Genomic DNA, 21,548 nt, shown 5'->3' on the forward strand with positions numbered 1-21,548 from the left:
GCTGGAGCAGCCGTGTGGAGACCCCTGCTAGTGCTGAGATGCTTATACATTCACTGACTCAGTTTTCCTCCTGCAGTCGGCATCATTGCCTCTGTTTTGTGAGGTGGGCTTTGCCACTAGGGCTCTGTACTTCTAATAGTTGATGATATATTGGATATTCTTTGACAACTCAGTAATTCAAAGGCATCACTACTTCAGTCTTCCATATTAATTGCTCATCTTACACATGCATAGGAGGCAACTGAAAATACCCTGGCTTGGGTCAGGTGCACTTGAGACCTCAAGGTGCCATCTTTGTTCCTCGACACTTTAAAGAGGCTTTGGCAGCAGATATGCCCAATGGATTAGGTCGTTTGGTTTCTTGAGTCATTTAATTGCTCCCATAGCACTGATTATGGATTCAAGTAAAATGAGAGCCTTGACAGCTTTGGTCTTTTCTCTGTTGATCCTAATGCCATCTGTTGGCCCAGTTGTGGAGATACTGTTTTCTCTACATTGAGTTATAATCCATACTAAAGCTTTTGCTCATCATCCGTGCATGCATTTGCATTTTGCAGGTTTTTCCTGAACCTCTAGTCCTGATGTCTGGACATTCGTCCTATAGTCCAGCTTCTTGGATTATTTGATCAGCATACAGATTTGGTGAAAAGGACACAACTATGACACAAAGCGCTCCTAATGTAAATCATTCACTATCCCCATCAACAACTGACTCTTGGTTTTCATGAGCACAATGTAATGGTCTAGAATTCCCATTGTTTACAATGTGTTATCCATTATTTGTTGTAATCCATATTGTCCAGTGGCTTTGAATAGTCAGTAAAACACAAGCATCTTTCTGGTATTCTCTGCTTTCAGCTAAGATCTTTCTGATATCAACAGTGATAGCCCTCATTCCACATTTTATTCAGAACCTTGCTTGAATTTCTGGCAGTTCCCTATTGGTATACCGTTGGCAACTGTTTTTTGGTTTTCTTAAGCAAAATTTTACTTGCATGTGACATTAATAATATTGTTTGATAATTTCCACATTCTCTTAGATCATTGTAATGGGCACACATACAGATTTCATCTGGTCACTAGGCCAAGTAGCTCTCTTCCAAGTTTCCTGGCATAGATTACTGTTTCCAGCATCACATTTGATTTTTGAAATATCTTGGTATTTCATCAATTCTTGGAAACTTGTTTTTCACCAATCCTTTTGAATGCAACTTGGACGTTTTCATTCACTACTATTGGTTCTTAATCATGTCCGTTCTAGAAGTTATTGAATGTCAGTCGGTTCTTTTTGGTGCTATGACTGTGATCTTTTGTTTTCCAAACAGTGCCATTTTAGTTTTGCAGGAGTAGGGTGACATCTCATTGTAGCTTTGATTTACATATTTCTAGTAACTCATGAAATTCCAGTGGTGTGGTTAAATGCTCAACTTTTTTTTTTAACATTTTATTGAGGGCTCTTGCCAGCTCTATAACAATCCATACATCAGTTGTATCAAGCACATTTGTACATATGTTGCCATCATTATTTTCCAGACATTTGTTTTCTACTGAGCCCTTGTTATCAGATTCTCTCCCCCCGCTCCCCATCTCCCCCTCTTCTATCTTGTGTCATTCAGTAAGCTGCCCATAGTATTTTTCAGTGTTGCTGCTCAAGGCTCCAGTTTTTCTTTAGTTCTTTCAATTTGAGAGAGACCGCGTGTGCTCTTCCCTTTGAACACTTTATTATAATGCTTCCTTTTCTTTAGCCACTCTTCCATGTCTTCCAGATTTTTATTTATGTATTTATTTTACTTCGTCATGCATTTCAGTAAAAAAAATATTGAAGACTTTACTGCCATTGAGTCCACTCCAGTTCTTAGGACCCCATAGCACAGGATAGAACAGGCAGCCCACTACATTGCCGTCTATCTATTAGGAGACAAAGGCTATTTCAACTTAACCTGCTCAATGAAAGAAATGCCTCTGTCCCATTAAAATTGAGGTTCCAAATTTTTAAAGTTGTATAATGATACAGTGATGTACTTAGAGCTTTATAGTTAACAGCTCAATTCGTAGGCTCCTTTTACCAACTTTGTGATTGTTGGCAAGTAACAACCTATAGTTGCTCTTAGGTGAAATTGAGATAATTATACATATTTTGTGGGACTGTTCCTAGAATAGTACCTCACACATTGGTTATTTGTATATAAGGCAGATAAAGAAAAGTAATGGTTTTCATTGCTGCTGTAAAGTAATCTCTATTAGTACCATATATAATTATTTGCATGAATAGTTTTGGTTTATGCCCATAACTCCTATAATTAACAGTCCTTTCTTTTAAAAAGTTTTCTAGTTAGACAATAAATTATATATACCTTTTCCAATTCATTAATCTGCAAAACAATGAGAAACTTCATTTTATTGATTGTTCAGTAAACCACTGGATGGCAGTAGAATTCAGTTCATTGAAATTTTTTACTCTTCTATGAAAATGGTATATTAATTCAGATTTTCACAGTATACTTAGTGATAACTACCAGGAAGTCCAATATGTGCTGATTATCAACTGTGTTTTCTGAAATGAGGCTTAAGTAAATTGTGAGTCCTTGGAAAATATCACCCAAGCCTTAAGACGTTCTTACCACCGGGGTATCATTTGTACATGTCGAACAGCCAGGCTGTTTTGGAGTTTTCCCAAATTATTTTATTGGGGGCTCGTACAGCTCTAATCACAATCCATACATCCATCCATTGTGTCAAGCACATTTGTACATTTGTTGCCATCACCACTTTCAAAACATTTTCTTTCTACTTGAGCCCTTGGTATCAGCTCTGTTTTTCCTCTCCGCCTCCTTCCCTCAAGAACCCTTGGTTATTTGTAATTTTTTCCCCTATGTTTTATACTGACTTATGTCTCCCTTAACCCACTTTTCTGTTGTACATCCCCCTGGGAGGGGGTTATATGTAGATCATTGTGATTGGTTCCCCCTTTCTCCTCCCAATTTCCCCTTCCCCTCCTGGTATGGCTACTCTAATTATTGGTCCTCAGGAGTTTATCTGTCCTGGATTCCCTGTGTTTCCAAACTCATTTGTACCAGTGCACCTGCTCTGGTCTAGCCGGATTTGTAAGGTAGAATTGGGATCATGATTTGGGGGGTGGGGGGGGTTAAAGGAACTAAAGGAAAATTGTATGCTTGTATGTTTCATCAGTGCTATACTGCATCCTGACTGGCTTGATTCTTCCTTGTGACCCTTCTATAAGGGGATGTCCCAGTTGTCTACAGATGGGCTTTGGGTCTCCCTCTGCACTCCCCTTCATTCACATTGATAATGATATTTTGTTCTGCGTCTTTGATGCCTGATACCTCATCCCATTGACACCTCATGATCACACAGGCTGATGTGCTTCTTCCATGAGGACTTTGTTGCTAGATGGCCACTTGTTTATCTTCAAGCCTTTAAGACCCCAGATGCTATTTTGATAGCTGGGCACCATCAACTTTCTTCACCACATTTGCTTATGCACCCACTTTGTCTTCTTCGATCGTGTCAGAGAAGGTGAGCATCACAGAGTGCCGGGTTATTAGAACAAAGTGTTCTTGTGTTGAGGGAGTACTTGAGTAGAGGCCCAATGTCCATCTGCTACCTTAATACATAGCATATAAGTATATGGACATAGATCTATTTCCTTACCATTATATATAAATATATTTACCGTTATATATAAATATATTTACATATATACATGCCTATATTTAGACCTCTGTAAATGTCCTTGCCTCCTAGTTCTTTACTCTATTTCCTTTTACTTTCCTTTTGTCCCATTATCATATTCAGCCTTCATTTGGGTTTCTTAATTCCTCTCAGCTACATTGCTCATGATCAAGCCCCATCAGGCATCTTATATCCTCCTCACCATCGATTTTAGATCACTTATTCCCTCGTCCCTGGGTTGGTTGACACCCCCCTTTCTTTCCCCTGCCTCCTCTCCCATGTCACCCCAGAACCGTTGGTCCTGTTGTTTTTTCTCAGGATTGTTTATCCCACCTATCTTATCTAGATAGACATGCAGAGACAATAATAAGCAGAAAAACAATACATAGCAAAACAAAACAACAACAAAAAGTCAAAAAATCAACAACAACAAGGGAAAGCCTATAAATAGTTGCAGGTCTGTTTGTTGACCTTCAGGAGTGTTTTCTGGTCGAGTCTGATGAGGTGCCATGCTCTGGCCCCAAAGTCTATTTTTGATATTCCCTGGGGACTTCATTGCTTTACTCCCTTGCTGCTCTGTTGCATACCCTTAGTGTTTCGCCTCGGTGTGATTGGGTTGGATCGGGCACAGTTCCCTCACTGTGTCTCCAATGTTGTCCCCTGTAGCGCTATTGGTCAATGAGGAAAGTCATATCTCGTGGAGCCGGCCCTTTGGTCCTCTCTCTGCATTGGCTGCTCTGAGAAGGAATATCATCCTTGGGCTTTGGTGGGCCAGGATGTGTTCCACTCTCTTCTTCCCTCATCATTTGCTCCTGTGCTCTGATCAGACGCAAACCTCTCCCTGAGCTGTAGCTTCAGTACTGTCCTCTGAAATGCATTCTTCTAGGGGAGGAGTAGGGGTTGTCCACAGAGTTGGGGTTGGGGCCAGCCCCTCAGGCCTCTCTGTTGGTTCCCTGCTTCATGCCAGTATGTTACATTTACGTCTTGGCGCACCAGGTTAAAGTCTGGTCCCTCTCTTCCTCTCCTGTGGAAATATAAACAATACTTTCCCCTTGATTGTGTTAGCACCCTGTGCCCCCGCTCCCCATGTCTTTCTTTTCTCCTACATTTAAGTTGGCCGCCACATGTATCCCTGCATTGGGTCTGGCCCCTGCCATAGTACCTGAGCCAGGCTGTTTCACATCAGTTTCTGAATGATACAAGTCTAAGAGGATTGGGAGCTCTTATTTATTATCATCTTAATCAAGTGGTAGGATGAAACATGCATTTATTACTATTTAATAATATATTATAAATTATGTATATAGGGAATTGCTTTTGAATAAAACTGGTAATAATATGACTTTATGTTGAACAGAATCTAAATGGGAGAAGCCTGATGATTTTATTCCACACCCTGGCAATCTGCTTTCTAGTAAGAGCAATGAAAAGGCAGTTGGAATCCAAGAAGAATCTAAACCATTAGATTCACATAGTGATTCGGATGAAGAACAGAAAGTAGAAGGAGATGTTGCTACCAAAACACAAAAGCTGATTATAAAATTTAAGGTGAGTTCTTGATTTTATTCTTCATATAAAAGTTCATCGATTTGTAAAATAGCTTTGCAGATTTTTTTCAGTCTTCTGGTAGATGACAGAAATGTAAAGGCAAGGTATATATTTTGGTTATTACCATAAAGTGAAACTTACTTGGGAGCAAAACATTAAATTAACTTTTAAAGTCCCTAAGCTTAAGATGTCTATATAACCTTCAGGAATCCTGGTTTCGTAATGGTTACGTTTGGGGCCGTGATCAGCAAATGCAGCAGTTTGAAACCACCACAGGGAAAGATGGTGCTTTTTACTCCTGTATATAGCCACAGTCCTGCAAACTCAAAAAAACAGTTCTACCTTGTCAGCATTGACTTGATGGAATGAGTTTGGTTTGGTTGATATAACCTTCGAAGAAAGCAGTATCTGAACAGGCAAGTCTGAATATCTAGGCGAGGAATACTATTTTGAGTGCCATCAGCACATTGGTAGTTATGCAAATATAGAATAGATGAGATTATTGAGAAATGCAAACATTTATGTGATCGTCTGAGAAAGAGGAGCTCACGAGTAGAGGAGGGAGAGTGATCTGGAAGATATGTGGAGAAGCATAATTGACTGTCCCAGAAACCTAAACAATAGGGACCATCAACGATTAATTACATGAGTTGGGCATGTGCAGTCCTTTGAATCTGGCAGTTTGGAAATCCTTAATGCTCTTCTAGAAATTTTGAATGGCAGAACTTTGACATTAAATGGAAACTAGAGAGAGAGTAGGTGTTAGAATTGTGGTTGGATGTTGATTCTCGGTCATAAGAGCTCAGTGGTAGTGTTTTCATCAAGAAGGATTTGAGCTTGCCTGTAGATTAAAGGGATCGGAAACGATAGAGATAAAGCTGGTAAAGGTAATAGGGAAAGTGGATATGACTAATAAAGTGAGAAGTCGGAAAAGGTAAAACGGACATACAGGTGAATGGGTTAGCCTAAGATAAGGCAACTCTAGACAGTAAGGATAAATATGACTATGAGTTAACTAGGTATCTTGGAGGAAATTGAGAGATTAAAAAAATACAGACAGTAAAGACAAACTACTTATAGTCCTGCTATCCCCCTCTCCTTGTAAAATCATTATAAATACAGAAGTGTTTATTGGTCCATACTCTTTCTATTCTGATGTATGTACACATTACTTAAACAGTATGGAATCGCTCTATAATAAGATTATACAAGTGTTTTTACAACTTTATTAGAGTCAACGTTGCACATCTAAATCTTCATCTACCAAACGATGACTATGTGGTGTTCCACAGTAGAGGAAATGTCATTATATAATCTCAACACTGCTGAATATTTGTTTTAAACACCTACTAAAGGGAATAAAACTAGCTGGTGACATAATGCTAAGTGTGAAAGTCTGCTGAAATTGGCTAGCATAAATTTTGAAGTCTCATACGTTCGTATAGCTGTTTTAGGGTTTTTGGTTTGTTTTTGACACTTGGCAAATCAAGTTTAAGAACAAAAAGATAAAATGATTGGATAGCTTTGTGATAGCTTCTTTAGGGCCTATGAAAGTATTCCCTGTGGTTTAGTACTGTAAAGAATGGAAAGTCTAGCAACAAACTCAAAATGCAAGAAGTGAAGGTTTCAGTAGCATGCTAATGAGGCTTTAAACAGGTGATATGGTAAAAGTATGGGAGCCCAAACACCAAGGAATGAGAACTACTATATTGAAAGAGCAGCTTTTTGAGATTTCAAGGGAACAAATTTCTGAGTGATGACATGATTCACATTAAAAGAGGGACAGTGTAAGGATTCCATAAATAAATATTTTACCTCTGCACTCAACAAGATGGATTGCCACAGTGACTGCAGTAACGGGCTCCCACATAACAAGTGAAGAATAGTACAGGACTAGGTAGGGTCTTGACCTTCTGTTGTACTGGGATTGCTCTGAGTCAGAACCACCTCATTGGCAAATACTAACCACCACCTATGCACTAGATGCTACATATGAGGAAAGATATATAACATGTAGGTGATTGAAACACCTTAAAGGCCAAAAGTCACTGTTGAGGCTCACAAAACTCCCCAAGGTGATGAGTGTAAATGGAGAGAAAGGGTGCCAGAGTTGCTAAAGTCATCAGTGAATATGGAATGGCAGCCAGAAATGATTAGCTCTTAGAAGGAGGGTGGCATGGAAATTCTAGAAGCCTCAGAGGAAAGGCTTTTATTACATGATGAACAAAGTTTTTAAGTAACCTGACCAATTAATTGTACCTTAAAAAGAGTTTTGGCTTGGAACCAGTCAGGATTGCTAAAAGATGACAGTAGGTTGGTGCCTGCTAGGCCTCTGATACTCATAGCATGAGAGGATGAGTTCATGTCTACTAAAAGTGATGCTGAGGACACTGTCCTCGGGCTGCCACCCACCCAGCTGTAAAAGACTAAAATCCAGTGCCTGGTCCACTTGCTAAACTGAGAAACAGGGTGCCACAAAAAGCCAACTTTCACCCAGCCTACCTTGGAGGCTATTTCCGCCCCAGTTCAAACCCTATCAGTTGTATAAGGCTGGTGAGGTCCCAGTGGTGTCCTCGAGGTAAAAACAGACTTCACTTAAGACTCATCAATGAGTACAGAAGAGACGAATAAGATGGCATCGATTTCACGGGCACAGCAGAAAGCTAAGCGGGAGAAGAATGTCCTTAATCTTACACTAACAGGATCAGGTGTTATTGTAAAGAACAGCCTTGGCCATGGTGTATTAGCATTTTAGACAATGGAAAAAATTTAGTAAGCATTAATGTTCTTTCTATTTTTTTGAAATCATTTTATTGGGGACTCGTACTCTTAACACAATCCATACATATATCGATAGTGTGAAACACATTTGTACATTTGTTGCCATCACTTTCAAAACTTTTACTTGAGCCCTTGGAATCAGCTTCTCATTTCTCCCCTCCCTCCCCACCTCAGGAACCCTCGATAATTTATAAATTATTATTATTTGTTTATGGTTTACACTGATTGGTGTCTCCCTTCACCCACATTAAAGTTCTTTCGTATACATTTATAGTGTGGGTACAAATCTAAACTATTCATTTAATTGATGCTTCACTACTTAAGAATTAATAACAAAACTTTAAAAACTCTTATATTAAAAATATTTTGTTCTTAATTTTGCTTAAAGTGTGTTATTTCTTGACTTTATAATTCAGGAAAAAAACAAAAATAGTAATGAAGGAATTAAATCAGAACCACCAAAAGAAAAAATTGTACAAGAAAAGGATTCATCAGGTCCAAAGGAAGAAAAGCCCAAAATGGTTAAGAAATCAAATCCCTATGGGGAATGGCAAGAAATTAAACAAGAAGTAGAGTCACCGTAAGTACCTGAAATTTATGCCACTTGTTTTTTTATAAGTCTTACATCCCATTGCTTGCTTAAATTACTGTAATGAGCTTCGTGAATACCAGTGTGGTTTTGTTTTAATAAGTATATTTTTTAAATAAGGTAATGATTACTTTAAAAAGTAAGCTAAAAAACTAAAAATTAAGCTAATAGCTATTTCATTACTATTGATCATATATTCACATATTCCTTATACCAGGCACACATGTTCTCTCTAGCACAAACATCTGTGTATTCAGTAAATACTTTATGGGGTAAATCTAAAGTGAAAAAAAAGAGCTCTTAGTCAATCACAAAAAGACAAGAGATTACGAGATTATTACTGTAAGTGCAAAAGTCAACACAGAGAATTGCATACGAAAGGGAACAGACTTTGTAGCTTCCTGAAAGAGGGAGGGCAAGAGTGGGAAGATGAAGCAACAGACTAGAAGGTTGACAGGTATTGATTTGGGTGAAAGGGGCTGGAGGTCCATAGGAGGAAGAAAGGGAACGGGAGGGGGTCAGGATAGGTTGCAGGGGTGTGGGATAATGAGTGGTTTGAACCATTAGATAGAGTTAACAATCTGACATGTAAACCGCCCCCAATTCACAAAAAATTCATGAAAAAAGAAAAGAACTCTTTACCATCTTATCCCATACTTTTAAGATAATTCGATTGAACAGTATATATTTAGTGAATTTTAGGTCTTAGTAAAGAACAAAAACCAAATCTTTAACCTGCAGTTATTAACATCTAGGTCATTGGAAATCAATATGCTTTTATTGTTAGTTTTGTTGTAATAAGCATGTATATATTTCATGCTCCAGTACTCTTTCACTTAATGACACATACCATATATACTCGTGTATAAGCCAAGTTTTTCAGCACATTTTTTATTGCAGTTTTTGTGGTAAAATTAGGTGCCTCGGCTAATATTCGGGTTGGCTTATACTTTAATATATACGGTAGTTTAGTATAGAGTGTGATGGATCCTGGGACTTAATGAGTTATCTGGGTATTGGACCCTTCTCTTTGAGCTCTGCATTGCTATGGGTTGACCCCTTAGAGCAGCAGTTCTCAGCCTATGGGTTGCAACCCCCTTGGGGGTCAAACGACCCTTTCACAGGGGTCGCCTGATTTATAACAGTAGCAAAATTACAGTTATGAAGTAGCAACAAAAATAATTTTATGGTTGGGGTCACCACAACATGAGGAACTGTATTAAAGGGTTGCAACATTAGGAAGGTTGAAAACCACTGCCATAGAGAGTTTTCTTATGTAGTGGCAAAGCTTTTAGACTTATACCAGCAAAGTTTATAACAGCAGCCAAAAAGGTGATTCTTTACCAACAAATTCCCAGAGTGGTCCTCCATAGCTTATATCCCATACCCAGTTTCCGTTCCTGAATGAACCACTATGGCTTTTTCCCCCCCATCATTTTATTGGGAGCTCGTACAGATGTCATCATGTTCCATAATTCAAATAAATCAAGCACAATTGTATAATTGCTACTATAAAAACATTTTCTTCTTGAAATCTTTGATATCAGTTCCCCTTTATTCCCTCCTCCCACCCTTTCCCCCAGGAACTCTGTTGTTATTCATATATATATATGCCATATCTTACCCCATCCAATATGTCCATTCACCTTCAATTCTGTTATTCACTCTCCTCGTGTGGGGTTTTACAATCATCGTTATCAGCATCCCCCCCACCCCCTTTATCCTCAGGGAATGGGAATCATTGCTATTTCTGAAGGGTCATCCATTTTGGCATTCTTGCATCGAACAATCTTAATTATACACATATATGAACATATGTAGGTCTAATAGTATTAATGAGATGAAACATAAAATCTTAATAGTAAGAGTAGGAAACATTAAAGAACCAGAGGATAGTTATGTGTTCATTAGTGCTATACCACACCCTGAATTCACACACGCACGCACACACACATCGTGCAGACCCTCTGTGAGGGGCTGTCCAATTGTCTTACAGGTGGGTTTGGCTCTCCATTTTGTCCACACTCCTTCACCTCAATTTGATTGCTTGTTTTTGAACTTTTGATTTCTATTCCCATCAGCATCTCATGATCACACAGGCTGGTGTGCTTCTTCCATGAGGGCTTTGTTGCTTCCCTGCTCGATGGCTGCTTGTTTGACTACAAGCCTTTAAGACCTCAGATGCTATCTTTTTTAATAGCTGGGCACTATCACATTTGCTTGTGCATCCATTTTGTCTAGGTGGGAAAGAGTATCATACAGTGCCACATTATTAGAAAAAAAGTTCTTGTACTTAGGTAAAATTTTAGTAAAGGCCCAAAGTCCATCTGCTTCCTTATTGTATTTACATATATGTGCATGTATAGACAAATACACCTATATTTATAGAATTATATATTTACATATATATATTTATACCTGTATATGTGAACTCTACCACTATGACTTTTTGGTGGACATGAACTGAACTCAAGACTGGGAATGGTGGAGAGATGATTCCCAAAAGAACCAGGGGATAATTCTAGTGCTAATAATAGAAAAGGGAGATGAGATGTTGGGCAGACCAAAATACAAATAAATGTTTTCATTCTAAGAGCCTAGTGCAATGTCAGATGTGATGTAGCTTTTCTTCAGACTTTATCTAGCATCTAGGAAATAAGCCTTGTCTCCCCTTTTCCTGGAAATCAAGGTAAGTGAGACCATTACCTAGGCTCTTCGAAATTGAGGGATGTACCCCTTACAGAATGGTCACAAGGAAGAGACAAGCCAGTTGGGGTGCAGTATAGCACTGATGAAACATGCAACTTTCCTCTAGTTCTTTAATGCTACTCTCCCACCCCCCAACTATCATGATCCCAGTTCTACCTTACAAATCTGGCTAGCCCAGAGCATGTACACGGTACGTACATTCCCTGGAAACACAGGGAATCCAGGACAGATAACCCCTCAGGACCAATAATGAGAGTAGAGATACCAGGAGGGTTAGGGGAAAGTGAGGGGAGAAAGGGGCAACCAATCATAAGGATCTACATAAAATCCCCTCCTTGGGGGACAGACAACAGAAAGGTGGATGAAGGGAGACATCGGTCAGTCTAAGACATGAAAATATCATAACAGTTTATAAATTTTCAAGGTTTCTATAAAGAAATAGCCAGAGAGGGAGAGACATTTATTTCAAGGGATTGGCTAATACAGTTATGAGGACGGAAGTCTCAAATCCAAAAGTCAGGCAATAGGCAAGAGACATCTGCTGGATCACAGAATTGTGGGGAGCTGAAAAGCCCACATCCATAAATCAGATGGCAGACTGAAAACTTCTACAGGCTTGCTGTATCTGTGAGTCAGGCAACTGGAAGAATACAAAATCAAGAAAAAATGTCCTGACAGAATATATATTTATAGTCTAAAGATAGACAACACTCTAAAAAACTCCCTTTCAACTGATTGATTATGTACATTATGGAATAGCAGCTAGTCTAGTATTTGCTAAACCACTGAGTTAACACAAGTTAACACACACAAATAACCATAACTATAACCTTTTGAATGATGGGTTGGTTCTTAGGGGTGCTATGCAAACAGTCACATGAAGTATATCACAGTAGGACATTGAGATTCTATGGTTTTCATATGTGTTATATAAAGCCTCAGAGTCCTTGTCAATCCATGGCACAACCAGTTTCCATAATACCTCTCTTACCTACCTGTTTATTTATCTGTATACACTGCTGATCTATATATAAATCAGTACAAACATTTGCTTAAAGGATGTGCATTTTGTGCAACAGGAATAATATAGATGGGGCTTTTCATGACATGTTTTAAACAATATTGTAACATTATCTATATTTTAGAATAGTTTCTTACTCTAAAATGACCGTCTTCTAACTACTCACTGTTACTAGAATGAGAAAGGGAACCTTTGGAGCTCGCTAGGCTCACAGGTTATATATATTTTTTCAAAGTTTCTGCCTCACTCTGATCAACTGATTTTCATTTGCTGTTCCAGAGAGGAAGTTGATTTGGAACTTCCAAGCACCGATGAGTATCTGTCAACTTCAGTACCTGGTGGTGGTGGAGAATGCAGAGTGGTATTTAAAGAAAAGACTGTCACATCTCTTGGAGGGGTAGCAGATGGACTGGCCCCGGTCTTCAAAAAGAGAAGAATTGAAAACGGAAAATGTAGAAATTTAAGACAACGAGGTGATGATCAGTAATTCTAAGACAGATTTTTGGACAAAATAGAGACTATATCATAAGCCCCTTTGTGATTGTTTCTAAGTGCTTTGAAGCAAAAAATTTAGATTTATTCTAAATTGTACTTGATGTGAATGATAATAAATTTTTTTCATGTGAAATGTATTTTTGTTCCTCAAATGGAAGTCTACCACATTGTATTGTAATACAGTGTATTATAGTCAGTGTCTAAAAATTGCTAATTATGTCATAACTTAAGATGCTATGTATCTGTTATTTAAAATATGGAAAAGATAAGCATTTATTTCATTCTTATTCATATGAACATGTTTATTCTGTCCTGGGTAACATGTCTTCTCTTTACACACAGCTAATAACTGTTATCCAAGGAATAGATACCAAACTGCTACATAAGACTGAAAACCCTGTAATGATTTTTTTTTGAGGATCCTATCAGAAGACTGATGCAGAGAAAATGTACATACTGCCGTGCTAGTGAGCCTATTCTAACTCTTAGGAACCTCATGCGACAGAATAGAACTGCTCCTCTGGGGCTTCTAGGCTCTTATGGGGAAAGGGGTGGCCAAGAATGCCTGATCTTTCCTCCCCTGGAGCTACTGGCCAACCTTCCATTTAGCACACAAGCGCTTAGCCATTCTGCCACAGGCTCCTTGTGCATTGCCACATCATGTTCGATTTAAGGTCTAGACCCAAGAACAAGGACAGCAGCTCAGATACTTAATATGTAGTTCTTAATGTGGAATGAAACTTGACCAAAGATAAAAATGTATATAAAATACCCCATTTCGGGGGAAAAGAACAACCGTTGCTTAAGCATTTTACTTTGAGCCGGGAACTGGAGATAGAAAGATGAATGAGATCTATCTCTGGTCTTCAGGATTTCACATTTAGCCTAGTCTCCTTTCTCGGTACCACTCTGGTACTCTATTTAGCAGACTTAAATGTATGGGATTTTTTTTCCAATATTTTATTTTTAGGTGAAACTTTTACACCTACTATTAAGTAGGTTCCTACTTAATAAATTTACATAAACTGTTTCATGATTTTATCAGAATGTTCTCAATATATCAGCAATCTTGTTATTTCCTGCCTGCTTGTGGGTAAGAATTGACCACTTGGTCTCATACAGCAATTGTTTAAAAGACACATAACTCATAGTGATATTGTCTATTTTATAATTCAGTCTTGTTTGGCTGAAATGAGACCTCCAGGAATTGGGCATTTTGGGTTTTAAGGTCTATTTAAAACTATGTAAATAGTCTTGAACAAAAATACTCTCCCCTTCATTCCGTTAGAAAAAAGAAAGAAAATGGTGTTCCCTTGACAAACTGAGTTCCATGATGCTAGTTCCTATTTTCTGGTCAAAGTGGAATTTTCTTTAATTCATTTAAAGTACAATATCCCTTTGTTGTTCCTTTAAATTCTCAAATTTTTAAATTATATTTTTAATGAATTGTACAGTATTTAACTTTTGGCAGTAACTATTTGTCTTTTTAAGACTACTAATGTACTTGTAAGAAAATGATAGCTTAGTAAAAACTTCGTAAAAGTAAATTAAGTATTGTGGTTTTTGTTTTTTTTTCTTTAGGTGAGATGATATTTGCAGATATGTATTTATATTTGTTGGATTTTCTTCATGCATTTTGTGAATGTAAAACATGGAGATGTACATTAGAATTCCTTTAGTCATCTAGCTAAGCAATACATTTTGGTCATTGTTTGAAACTTAAAACTATCTCCTTAAAAAAAAAAAAAGATCTTAATGTATGAAATAACATTCTCAAAAGTCGCAGTGTAAATCTGAATCTGGTTTTAAGGATTGCTTACAAAAAACAATGTTGGTTAACAACCACAAAATTTTAAATTGCGTATTAAAAAATAGGATTTCCTGGGTTTGAAAAAAAAGTACAGAACATACCACCTTTAACCTACCCTGGTTTTTATTCTGAAGTATTTGTTTATAATCATTTTTATTACATATCAGTTTCCTTAAATAATCCAGTGTCTGGTTAATTGATAAGCATACACAATGAACAAGTATAAAATAAGGATAAAACCCTACTGATTTTGAATTACTCAATATCCCTTTAAAAAATTACAATCATTACAATAGGAAATGACTACTTTAAAAACTGCCATCAAGTCAATACTGACTCAGTGAACTGGCTAGTAGTTTTGAACTGCTGATCTTGCAGATCACAGCCCAAGGCGTAATCAAACCAAAAAAATCCTGTCGTCTAGTTGATGCTCATAGTGACCTTAGAGGACAAGATAGAACTGTCCGTGTGACTTTGCAAGACTGTAACTGTTCATAGAGGTACAAATGCTTTCATTCTCTCAGGAGTGGCTGGTGGTTTCCATCCACAGACCTTGCAACCCAAGATGTAACCACCGTGCCACCATGGCAAATGGACTGAAAGGAGACCCCAAAAACTACAGTGTGAAAAGAGAAAAATATGACTCATGTTTTGATAAGATAGCTTGGTACTGTATATATAATTGTGGTAGTCACCTAATCTGGTGTCAATTTAAGGATTAAGAGTGTAGGGGTCGAGTCTAGGCTGTCAATCTGGAGGTAGCCAATGAGACTTCTGTGGGCATGGTCTTCTGAGAATCCTGGGAAATCTGGCACTTCCTCCTTGGAGGCAGATGACACCTGTCTTTCAGTTCACTCCCTGGGAGACATTGCAGCTGACAAGAACTCTGAAGCTGGAAGAGCCACATAGAGACCCCTGCCAGCGCTGAGATGCTTACAACACCACTGGATCCAAAGACTTTCTACCTACTGACCTGTGATTATTCTGCATTTGGCATCATTGAATGTGTTTCGTGAATCTGAAGACCTTATGGATTGCTGTTAGACAGATGGGCTAATGTCGGACTTATGGACTTGATATGGGCTGGGCTGGGATGTTTTCTCAATGTTCAATGGCTCTTGTATATAAATCTCTTTCTTATACACATAAGGGTGTACATGGACTTGTTTCTCTAGTTTATCTAGACTAACACAATTATAGACCAATAGAATAGACTTGACAGCCAGAAAAACTCATGTCTATGATCAATGGACTTTTGAAAAGACTTCTAAGTCCAGTGGATGGGTGAAGAAATAATGGGGAGGCCCACTTGACCTCTGCCTTCAGTCGGGGAGAATCCAACTCCATCTGCCCTAGCCTGTTTTCCACCCGGCAGAGATCAGATGTGCCTACCCTCCATCCCTTTTACTATATTCTGAAGCCAACTGGCCCTCCCACTGCACTTCTGTGCACTGGCCACACAATGCACAGGTGATAGAATTATGGGGGTTTATTAGGGAAAGTAACAGTTTACCTCCAGTCAGTATCATAAAATATGAAGGTTACAGTCGTTGGTCCATAGCAGCACTTCTCAGGCAGTAGATGCTTCTCTCTGTGGTCCTCAACCATGTGTTCCCTCGTCTGTCCCCATGTACCAGGAAGCCCCTCTGCTAATCTGCTTTGTCTTGGTTTTGCCATGACCTCTGGGGCCTGCACCAATTCAAGTAGGCATCATGCAGGTGTTGCAGGTGACACTTCTTTCTTGATGGTGACAGGAATTTCTTCCTGCTTAGAAGAGATGGCAAACTGACCAATTCCTAAATTATAGTCCGATATACTTGATTTGCATGATTTGCAGTGACTGGGTGGGAATTACAATTCCTATAGCTAGATGAGTCATACCAAGTAATTTCACTTCACTGCAATGGGGAAAGGGTTTCTTCAATAAATGATGCTGGGAAAACTGAAGCTTCACATGCAAAAAACATGAAATAGGATCTATGCCTTAACCAGGTAACAAAAACTCAAGCAAAAACATACATGTAAAATTAACCATAAAATTCCCTTTAAAAATTCAGGGCAATGTTGTTAAAACTAACTTTTAACAAAAAACATAAAAGGCAAGCTACAAACTGGGGAGATCTCTTTGGAAATCACATTTATTAAGGATCTAATAACTCCATATAACTAAAACTACAATTTCACAATAAAGACATTTCACCAAAGGACATTCAAATGGCCACAAAACATGAAAAGATATTTCAAGTCATCCATCTGAGATGCAGATTAAAAACCATAATGAGATACCACTTCACTCCCAGTAGGATCCCTACCACCACTTATCTCTGTTACTATGGTACCTTCTATGATGCTGGATGCTATGTCACCAGAATTTCAAATACCAGCAGCGTCACCCAGGGGGAACCGGTTTCAGTGGAACGTTCAGACAAAGCACTACTAAGAAGAAAGTATGGAAGCCTCACACTTGAGTTTCAGAACCTATTACACAGCCATGCTCATAACAACAGCCTGGTACAATGACAAACATGGGAACCAGTGGAGTAGGATTTAGAACCCATGCATAAATTCACCCATCTATGGTCAATCGATCTTTCACAAAGGGCCCCAAAGACATTAAATATGGGAAAGATACCATCTTTAACAAATTGTTACCTGGAAACAGGGTTCATGCCTTGTTTTGGTTGAGCTTAACTAATAACCTAATCATTTCTTAGAGGTGCTCAAGGACCCATCATGCTGCATCTCTGGTCATAGAGGACACGGTAGTGGCTGCCTACTTGCAAACCGCCAGCCTTTTCTCTGTCCTGGGCCTCGCTCAGCGCCCCCTAGCTGGTCCTGCAGGTTGGCCAGCACCAGCACTCTCCTCCACCCCTGGTGGTCAAGGTTCCACTGATTCAGAGGAGCTCTGCTTTGGCCTCATCCAGGCACACAGCATCAGCTGTGCCCACTACAAACATCAGCCAGTCTGGCCACAATGGCCACAGCTTCTCTTGCCCTACCTCTATGGCCTGCACTAGGAAGGTGAAGCCACAAGGCTCACCCCCTACCCGCTATCCCTCACCCCCATTCTTAGTTTAAGTCTTGGGTAAAGACAGTGCAGCAAACAACACCTTGAACCTGAAGGATGAGAAAAGCCTGGAGGAGCCCCCTACGTCCCCAGGCACTCAGGTGGGGGCTCTCAGCGTGAAATGCAGACACCACGGCTTCCAATTTCCCAGTCAGGAATCCTAAACAGAAGAAGGAATTCGGGCAGCATCTCTTCACAAATGAAGGATTAGAGTGGAGAAACCAAGACCTGAGGCCTCTCTCCTGTCCTCTACACCCCTCACCCCACAGTGAGCCCTTCACCACCACACCGCCTGCCTGCATTTGGCTACAATCAATTTCCTTGCCCACCCAACCAGGACCCTTGAGAATTTTTTGAAATTATGAATCACTGTGGTTTTTCCAAATGCTTTTAATGAGTCTATTGAGATAATTAAAATTTTCTTTTTTAGACTATTAGTCAGATGGATCACATTAGTGAATTCTTGAACATGCCATCAGCCTTGCATACCTGGAATAAATCCTAATTAGTCATGATATAAAATTCTGTTCTATACATTGTTAGATTCAATTTGCTAAAATTTTATTGAAGATTTTTGCATCTATACTTATGTGAGATATTAGTCTGTCATTTTCTTTTCTTTGACTGTCACTTGGTTTTAATGCTGTCATCAGAATGAGAAAATGTCCCCTCTTCAGTGTTCAAAAGAGATTGCAGAGGAGCTAACAATACTGAAAGAAGAAAATGTTCTCAAATGTATTGTGGGGGTGATTGCACAACTCTTCTTAACATGATTGAACTATCGAATTGCAAGATGTGAGTTATGTGACAATAAAACTTTTTAAATAATAAAGCAGAAAGCAGCATAAATAACAAGAGTTTTCAGAGAAATGGTATTATTTCTTCTTTACCTGTTCAGTAGAATTCGCCAGTGAAACCATCTTGCTGGATACTTTCCTTTTGGTAGAGCTATTATTGATACTATCTCTTTTCTTTTTTTTTTTTTTCCTTTTTTTTTTTTAACATTTTATTGGGGGCTCATACAACTGTTATCCCAATCCATACCCACATCAATTGTGTAAAGCGCATTTGTACATCATTTCTCAAAACATTTTCTCTCCACTTAAACCCCCGACATTAGGTCCTCATTTTCCCCCTCCCTCCCTGCTCCCCCCTCCCTCATGAGCCCTTGATAGTTTATAAATGGGCATTTTGTCATATCTTGCCCTGTCCGACGTCTCCCTTCACCCACTTTTTGGTTGTCTGTCCCCCAGGGAGGAGGTCACACACAGTTCCATGTAATCGGTTCCCTCTTTCCTACCCATTCTCCCTTTGATACCATCTCTTTTCATAGATAACGGCCTACCCAGATTGTCTGTTTCCCCTTGTGTGAGTTTTGGTACTTTGTGTATTTAAAGGAATTGCTTCCCTTATTTATTTATTTATTTATTTACATACACACACACACACAAGGACAAACTTCCCTGAGGGGTGATTAGGATCAGTCTTCCCTAGCTTCCAGTCCAACTGAAGCTGTTGTGTGCTAGTCAGCAGGAGTCTGGAGTGGAGTCTGCACTCCCAGCCAATAATCAAGGTGTAGGGGAGGGGACACTGAGAGCCACCTTGCAGCACTCCGTGGCGATTTGACTAAAAGACCTCACACTTGCCCTCACCTGCTAACTGTTGGTTGCCAAGCTTTTGCAAACATGCTATGGAAGATTCCCTATGGAGCAGTCAGGATCTTGGTCACCTAAGTGGAGACTAATCTCCCAACCACCACAGGGCCACTGCAGCTCTGAAACCAACAAGACAGATCTCTCAGAGGTCCTTCGGAGGTGTGCCAGCCTGTGCTTCTCCTGAAATGAAGACAAAGCTAGCTTTGCTTCCCTGAATTCCAGCTGGGATATAAGTAAACCCCCACAGAACAGAAAAGAAGCCTCATGCAAAACCGAAAGTTAATGTCTAGGGTGCAGATTCTGTGACTAAAAATATGGTTGCAGAAACAGAAAATGGAAGAGAGTAATAATTGGAGAGAGGGTTGTAACCCCTGGTAGACAAGTTGGATATTACATGCTTTCTCAACTGAGTGGTGGTGCCCACTGGTGAAAAGACTAATCAAAGATTTTTTTTTCTCTGGTGTTTGGGAGAGATTGAAAGTTGAAGAGCTTGACCTGGAACTTCCACATCCAAATAAAACCAGGGAGGGATAAGGAGCACTCTAAGAGAGAGAGACTCACAATTACCAAAATTAGAACACAATAGAAGTACTAACACATTTAACCAGAAAGAATAAGCAAATTAGAAGATACGGTAGTTAAAATTACAAATGCTGAAGAGGAACAAGAAACAAAGTTGAGCACAGTTTTAATGGGGCCATGGAACAAGAGACATGGCAGAAAATTTCCCTAAATTAATTAGAGATGTGACTACAAATCTCAGAAACCCAAGCAAGATCAACTAAAACACTTCTGTCCCTAGACAATTCATAGTGAGGCTCTCAAAGAAGAGAAAAGTACGTAAGTAGTGAGAGAGAAATAATCAGTCACATTCAAGGGACCCAATAAGATGAAGTGCTACTTTCCCTCAGAAACACTGGCAGTCAGAAATCAATGATATAGAAGTCCTTAGTGGGTAAGAACAACATGTTAACTCTTATCTCCCAATAAAGAGATAAAAAAGAAAGATAACAATCAGTTCACCAGGGACAATAAAACAATTCTTGAAGAATGAAGGTGAAATTAAAGCATTTCCAGACAAAGGTTGAGATAGTTCATATCTATCAGACTGGCCCTACAAAGCACACTAATGAGAGTTTATTAGATGGAAGTGAAAAGACATTAGAGAGTAATTCAGAGCAATAAAAAAAAAAAAAAGAAATCTCTAATAAAGAGAAATGCATGAACAAGTATAATGACTAGCAATAAGGCATTCATGCTTGGTCATTTTAATTGCTGTATCTTTCATGTTTTAAATTAAAAATATATAAAGAGATAATAAAATGTTAGGCTTCTGGGAAAATGGCAATGGAGTGACACATACCAGAGGAACTCTGCAGAATTCAGCCCAGGAGAGTTGCTTAGAGGGAAATTCAATGCTGCTGGAACGCAGGAGGAGCATCATTAAGATTAGACACAGACCCACAGGGTTTTGAGGGGCTGCGGGTCTTTGGCTTACCACAGTGGAGGCCAGCTGGGGCTTGACCTTGGCCCCGCCAATGTCTCTGCCAGAGCTGGGATCATTTCGAGCCCCTAGGGGTGACTTGATCTCAACACAGCTAGTTTGCCACCGCCTGCCTCAAGGCAGGGGCTGAATCCCTGCAGCTCTACCAGCAGGGATCGGGGTTCAGCTACATTGTTACTTTTGTTTCCATCACTTCTCTCTATCCCCCCACAGTCTTGGAGGGCTGTGCAGAAGCTTTTTCTCAATACAGCCACAGCTTGCCACCGCTGCCTCATCGGACAGGGATCCAGACTCAGCTACATTGTTGCTTTTGTTTCCCTCTCTTCTCTTTTATCCCCCTTTCCCCCTCCTGCACAGTCTCAGCTAGCTTAGATGTTAATTTTTTTTCTCCTCTTTGTCTCTTTCCTGTTCTCACACTCCACTGCTGACCTCCAGACCACTCCCCTTAGCCTAGGGCATTTACACCTGTACCACACCCAGCTAGGTGAGCTCCACCCTGTGCAGCTAGCCCAAGTCTGGGGAAAGCCGTGTGGACCTCCACCAGGGGATACTCTGCCCAACTTCTTACTGGGGAATTCCTGCCTGGGGGCCTGAGGCAGCTCGGCCAACACTCGTCAACATTACAAGCTGCTGCAGGAACCTCTGCCCAACCTCTACAACACCAAAGCAGGCAACC

General features: G+C 39.5%; 1 protein-coding gene across 1 annotated transcript in view; it reads left to right on the top strand.

Moving 5' to 3' along the window:
* Window positions 1-14,653, top strand: part of WBP4 (WW domain binding protein 4) — a 30,146-nt gene extending 15,493 nt beyond the window's left edge. The window contains exons 8-10 of the mRNA XM_045287180.1: window positions 5,051-5,241; window positions 8,439-8,602; window positions 12,621-14,653. Of these exons, the coding sequence (XP_045143115.1) occupies window positions 5,051-5,241; window positions 8,439-8,602; window positions 12,621-12,828 (563 nt within the window). The 3' untranslated portion in view covers window positions 12,829-14,653. The remainder of the gene's footprint in view (window positions 1-5,050; window positions 5,242-8,438; window positions 8,603-12,620) is intronic.
* The last annotated feature ends 6,895 nt before the right edge of the window (window positions 14,654-21,548 follow it).

The sequence above is a fragment of the Echinops telfairi genome, unplaced genomic scaffold, assembly GCF_000313985.2.
Source record: "Echinops telfairi isolate 266 unplaced genomic scaffold, ASM31398v2 ScPeMD7_11;HRSCAF=52, whole genome shotgun sequence".
NCBI classification, from domain to species: domain Eukaryota; kingdom Metazoa; phylum Chordata; class Mammalia; order Afrosoricida; family Tenrecidae; genus Echinops; species Echinops telfairi.